Source organism: Homarus americanus, unplaced genomic scaffold, assembly GCF_018991925.1.
Source record: "Homarus americanus isolate GMGI-L3 unplaced genomic scaffold, GMGI_Hamer_2.0 scaffold7626, whole genome shotgun sequence".
In the NCBI taxonomy this organism is placed as follows: Eukaryota; Metazoa; Arthropoda; class Malacostraca; order Decapoda; family Nephropidae; genus Homarus; species Homarus americanus.
This window is the reverse complement of record NW_024718273.1, coordinates 7886701-7893065: the sequence shown is the minus strand read 5'-3', so window position 1 is coordinate 7893065 and position 6365 is coordinate 7886701. Positions and strand designations below refer to the sequence as shown.

Below are 6365 nucleotides of genomic sequence, written 5' to 3'. Positions count from 1 at the left end.
CGTCACCATTAGTGAGATGGCTATGGAAGGGGAGAATGTGTCTCTTACTGTTTAGTCCAAAGAATTCTTTAAGCTTACCATACCATTGATAGATGTTGCAACTTAGATTGGTAATAGGAATTCTTTGCAGCGCTTATTTCACGAATGATTTGGTTGTGAAGGGACCTGTAGCGGTTGCTGTTACTGAAATAACTGTTTTTCTGCTGTGATCCAGGGCACGTCAGCTGGGTATAATATAATGGACTTCTCAGGGAAGAAGTGGTGGTGAGCTTCCATGGTGGTGTTGATGTAATTTGTCCACTTGATGTCTACATCATCCCCACTTAGTACTTTACTCCATGGATGGTCAACTATCCATTGTCCAAAGAAACATATTGTGGAGCCAGTAATCGATCTCTAGATCTTGATGTAAGGGTTCTGCATATGGCTTTTAGTGGGAGCTGGAGACCAGACACGATAGTAGGCATTGGTTGAGGTGGTTGATACTAGTCCGCTAAGTCAGTTAAGAACAGGTCAAGAGAGTTTTAACAGTGCATAAGGAAGTTCACAGCTTGTGAGAGTAGCAACACGTATCCATAATGCCTGTACATACTGTAAGCTGGGATTGAAACATCCAGGCACGACGGATGTAGCTTATCCTGACAGAAGAGGGCAATGCCCCCTCCGTGTCTATGTATATGAAGGTGGTGAAAGACTTGTTATCTCTCAATGTGGTAAGTCTCAGGAACAATTTGCCACACCTCACAGATGGCAATGATGTTGGCAAGCTCGTCACATTTGTTTAGGCAGGCCGACAAGTTCAGAGTCCTTGGTAACACCGGCGATCCGAACATTGGCATCTCATTGACTACATCATCGTCAGGAAAAAAGAGACCGCAGAGATATCCTCATCACCCGAGCCAACCATGGCCCAAGCCACTGTGACACTCTCCTTTCACGTCGCCCTAAAATGGCAAAGGCAATATGCCTCCAGAAGAGATTTTAACACCATGCAACTGAAGTATCAAGCAGTAGAACATGCTTTCAGAGATCAGCCTGACGATGGATTACCGAATTAGGTATCCTCGACACTGTCATCATAGAAACCTGCAGGCGTGACCCTCGGCCATATCAAGAAAAAAACAACAACACCAGGAAATCAATGCACTCATCAATGGCAAAAGTACTTCCTTCACTGACTGGCAGAACAACCCTTAATCTCAGAACAAAGTTGATACTGACCGCAAGAAGAGGGTGATGGCCTGGTGGAAACTTCTCGATCTAAGGAGCGAATGATGGAAAAATAAGCGTGCTAACAAAAAAATTGCTGATGAACACATGAAGCATGAAATTTTCAATTCCACTTAGGGAATGTTTTGCCCAATTACTCATGGAGCAGCCATCTCCGCTCATCCGATAGTAACTCCTGAATTAAAGACGAAGAAGGCATCCATCAGTGTTGGAAAGAGCTCTACCATTCCTTGCTCAACCAAAACACCACTGTCGATAACCTGACTACCCATTAGGTCTATCCTCCATCCAGTGATAAGGTAACTAGTACCATCAAGCAGATGGAAAATAACAAAGGTAGAGGGTCTGATGTAATCCCAGTCGATGTGTAAAACGCAGGAGGACCTCTGAAATGGCCCTTTAACCGTTGATTCCTTGTGGGTTAATGAGGCTGGAACATGTAAAATTATATAGGGTTTTAGTAACAAAACCCAATTGTATGTTATCTATTTATTGAGGAACTATCTCATATGCAGTTCCAAGTGTATATCACCGTAACGTAATCACTGTAGCTATGAGTGTTAATATGAGGATGGAGTCTCTATTAAAGAGCTGTTCTAAATACGTCTGGTTCCTGTGAAGTGTTGAGTGACAATCCCGATAATACCAGTCGAGGGAGAACGGTAATATACGTCCTCCCTCGAGGGAAGACAGAACCATCCACGATGGCTCTCAATAACGTCTTCCTCTAGCCAAGGATATCAAACCACTGCCACAAGGGGTGACCAGAGAGCCAGCTACTTTATGCCTTAGCTCAGCACTAAGTGACACGACTTCCCGTGGGCACACCTTATCACGTGCTCTGAACATGTTATCTCATAGCTAGTGGAAGGCTACACAGGGTGATAGAGTATATAAATCAAATGTAATCAACCCATTTATATAAATACTTCTGCCAATAAGACAGGGGCTATTAAACCTCTGCTTACCAGTCGTCTCCACTCTCTACTGGAGAATACAAGGGAAAAGGAGGAAATCTCCCGACAAGTGACACCGGTCAGACTCTGGCAACTACCGCGGGATCTCGCTGTTGTCCATTGCTTGCAAGATTGTCGCCTGAGTCCTCCTTAAACAGACCTCAATGTGACGTTAGACCATCAGGTGGCATCATTCACAGGATCTTTGCTGCCCGCCATATCCAGGAAAGGTGCAGAGAACAGCGTCGTGACTTGCACATCTCCTTTATCTACTTCACTGAGGCTGACTCGATCAATAGGAAACCCTCTGGCAGACCCTCAGCCGTTTTGGTTGCCCACCAAAATTCATCGTCATTGTGAGGCAACTCCAGGATGTCATAAACGGCAGTGTCCTGCTCAATGGCACCCGTCCAAAAAGGGGTAAAACAAGGTGTGTACTGGCACCAACTCTATTTTCCATTTTCTTGGCTGCCTTCCTTACTCGTGCCAGTGCCAATTTAGCCAGGGGGTGGACATCCAGTACCGGAGGAGGGGACTCTTCAACATAAGACGACTCCAGGCAGGAACAAAGGACTCGACCACTTCCATCGCTGAACCTCAGTATGCAGACAACCTCAACCTTGTCACTTACACTGAACACGTCCTACGGGAGATCCTTGTGGCGAATGTATGTAAGACTCAGATTCACTTCCAGCTTGCCCTTGTTTTAGCCACACCTCCACCATCAATCCAAGTTAATGGTACTGCCCCTTCCAATGCTACATACTTTCACTACGTTGGCTCCCACCTATCTACCACCGCACACATCGATGAAGTGATACTATATCAGATCACATGTGTATATCCAGACTTTGGCAGACTCTGTACCCGTGTCTCCAGCTGTAGGGAGCTGTTCATACCATTGTGGAGTTGCCTCACAATGGCGATGAATTTTGGTGGGCAGCCAAAACGGCTCAGGGTCCACCAGAGGGCTTCCTTGTTAACCGAGTCGAAGGCTTTGATTAGGTCGGTGAAAACCATCTACCTGTCACGATGCTGTTGTCTGAACTTTTGTGTATCTGGCGGGCAGCAAAGATCATGTCAGTGGTGCCACGTGATGGTCTAAAACCACATTGAGAATCTGGGAGGAATTTTTCTTCTCAGGAAGGAGTCTGTTTAGGAGTACGCGAGCAATAATCTTGCCATATCCGGAGAGCTGCGATATCCCGCTGTAGTTGCCACGGTCTGACCGGTCTCCCCCGTTCTTATAAATATTGACAATGGAGGCGCCGTAGGGGATTTCCTTCTTTCCCCATACATTCTCCAGGAGAGAGTGGAGACGGCTGGTAAGCAGAGGTCCTCCTGCTTCATACACCTTTGCTGGGATTGCATCAGGCCCTGAGGCTTTGTTATTTGTCACCTGTTTGATTGCATTAGCTACCTCATGCAGGGATAGAGGATAGCTGAGGTGGGTTACCTCTGGATGCTGAGGGACCTGCTGGGAAGTCAGGACATACACATTTGTGTTTCGGTTGAGCAATGAATGGTAGAACTCTTTCCAGCACTGAAGGAGGCCATTATCGTCTTTAAGTATGGAGTTACTGTCAGATGGGCGGAGGGGGGCTGCGCTACGAGTGATTGGCCCATAAAATGTTTTAATGGAATTGATAAATTCACGCATCTTGTGCTAATCTGCAATTTTTTTTAGTATTTCACATGTTTTATTATTAAGCCAGTCATTCTTTAGATTGCGAAGTTTTTGCTGGGCAGCAGCTGTCTTCTTGCGGATGGTATCAGCTTTGGTCCGAGACTGAGGGTGGTTTTGCCACTTAGTAAAAAGCAGCACGTTTAACATCGATGAGTAATTTGATTGCAGGGTCATTTTTATCAGACCAGTCCTGGTGTATTGTTTTGATCTGCCCGAGGGTCTCTCTGCAGGTTTTTGTCATAACAGTGTTGAGAGTATCCCATTCGGCACTGGGATTCGCGTTGTTTGCTGTTCGGTTGTTTACAAGCCCAAGTTCAAACTGCTCTCTGAATGCATGTGCTATATCTGGATCCTCCACACGCTTAGTTTTAAAACCTCTTCTCGAGGCATGTTGCCTTCGACGTTTTGGGGCGACGTGAAGCGAGAGCTTGGCTCTGACAAGTCGATAATCAGTGTCATAGTGGTCTGAGTCATGCATGGCACTGGTGATGAGGACATCTCGGCGATCTCTTTCTATGACAATGATGTAGTCAATGAAATGCCTGTGTTTGGATCATGGGTGTTGCCATGAACCCCTGAACTAGTCGGCCTGCCGAAACAAGGTATTGGTGATAGTGAGGTTGTGCACAGCACACTTGCTGAGGAGGAGTAGGCTGTTGGGATTACACTTCCCTTGTCCATTTCTCCCTATGGTTCCCTGCCTTTGTTCGCATCTCTGCCAACTCTGGCATTGACGTCCCTCAAGGAGCACAACTTTGTCTCCTCTGGGGATAGAGGTTAGCACTACATCGAGTTCCGAGTAAAACACCTCCTTGATGTCATCCTCTGCATCCAGTGTTGGGATGTATGCACTGATGAAAAAGGCATGACGTGAGTGATGCAGTGGGAATAAAAGCATCAAAAGGCGCTAGTTGATCCCAATAGGCAATCAGTTAGCCTATTTAGGATGCGTTGGTGGATGGCAAAGCCAACTCCATAAATGCAGTTTCTCTCTGCAGCAGTCTTACCCTTCCATAAGAAGGTATCGACAGGCCCCAGTTCTGTAAGTTGGCCCTCATCTGGAAGCCGGGACTCACTAATTACTGCTATGTCGATGTTATACCTAGCCAGCTCTTTTCCAACAAGGGCAGTTCTTCTATCAGGATGCTCAATTGCTCATTTGTGCCAGTATCCAGTAGGGTCCTGACATTCCATGCAGTGACTATAAGTTGTTGCATGGTTTGTTTTTGTTTGGATCATTGATTTTGATCATGTTTTCGACCGCATAAGGATGACCTTACTGGGTGCTGTTGCCCAGTCAGGTTGGGTCTTAGGCAGGCTATGATTAAGGCACCTTTTCTAGCCCTCTCCCTGTGTGGGTTGTCATATTATGAAATAAATTATGTTTGTGTTTACCTTTATTTAAATGTTCTCTTGTTTTAATTGGCTTTTGTTTTGTTCTGTTGCAGATGTATATGGATTTATGAGCTGAATAAAGCCTTGATTACTGAAGCTGTTTGATATCCTACGACAATTTATTCAACTCATATTCTACTAGCAAAATGGAACGCATACTCTGCTCCGACAAGCTTGATGTTGATCCAAATTCCCCAGCTGCTGAGAAGAAATACAAGCATTGGCGTAAAACTTTTGAAAACTTTATTGATGAGTGTGGAGACAGAGCGCCTGACAAACTACGATGTTTGACAAAATATGTGTCTGCTACTGTGTGTGAATACTTTGCTGATGCTACGGGTTTTGAAACAGCTATACAAGTGTTGGAAAAGGTGTATGTGAAAAAGAAAAATGATATATTCGCCAGACACCAGCTCGCCACAAGACGTCAGCGTCCTTCCGAAACACTGGATGAATTTCTTTGCGACTTGCACAGACTCAGCAAAGATTGTACTCTAAAAGCTGACACGGCCAAAGAATATCGTGAAGAGTTACTACGGGATACCTTCATCAACGGACTGTCTTCTGCAAATATACATCAACGTCTATTGGAAAATCAGGCTCTCACACTCTCTCAAGCCTTTGGTCAAGGTAGAGCCTTGGATCTTGCACAGCGTACTTCGGAAGCCTTCCAGCCACTAGGCCCTGTCATTGCAGCAGCTTCAGGATGTGTATAGGAAACTGTTAAGTCACCACACACTAATCAACAAGATATACATCCAGTTGAGGACTCAACACTTGCTAGTATGACCACTAAGAAACGATGTTGGTTTTGTGGTGGCAGTCTTCATTTACGGGCCAGATGTCCAGCTGAAGATAGTGATTGCTCTTCATGCGGAAAAAGAGGACACTGGGCAAAAGTCTGTCAGACTAAGGGTAAGAAACAGGTCACGGCATCAATTGCATCTCCTACTCTTTGTGCCACCTCAGCTGCTGTTCCTCATTGCCTGGATTGCTCTGCTACAAACTTAAAGGTAAATGGAAGACAAATATCCGACCTTATTGATTCGGCAAGTTCTGAGAGTTTCATTGACAAGAGAGTGGCCCATCGGCTTAAG

General features: G+C 45.4%; 1 protein-coding gene across 1 annotated transcript; it reads left to right on the top strand.

Annotated features, from left to right (window-relative positions):
- Window positions 1–5414: 5414 nt before the first annotated feature.
- On the top strand, window positions 5415–5984 carry LOC121859652. Its single transcript, XM_042356587.1, has one exon. It carries the CDS (start codon window positions 5415–5417, stop codon window positions 5982–5984), a length of 570 nt encoding a protein of 189 aa, XP_042212521.1.
- Window positions 5985–6365: the final 381 nt, after the last annotated feature.

Excerpts from the sequence above, each read along its gene's own strand:
- LOC121859652 (XM_042356587.1), top strand. The coding sequence starts at position 5,415 with ATGGAACGCATACTCTGCTCCGACAAGCTTGATGTTGATCCAAATTCC.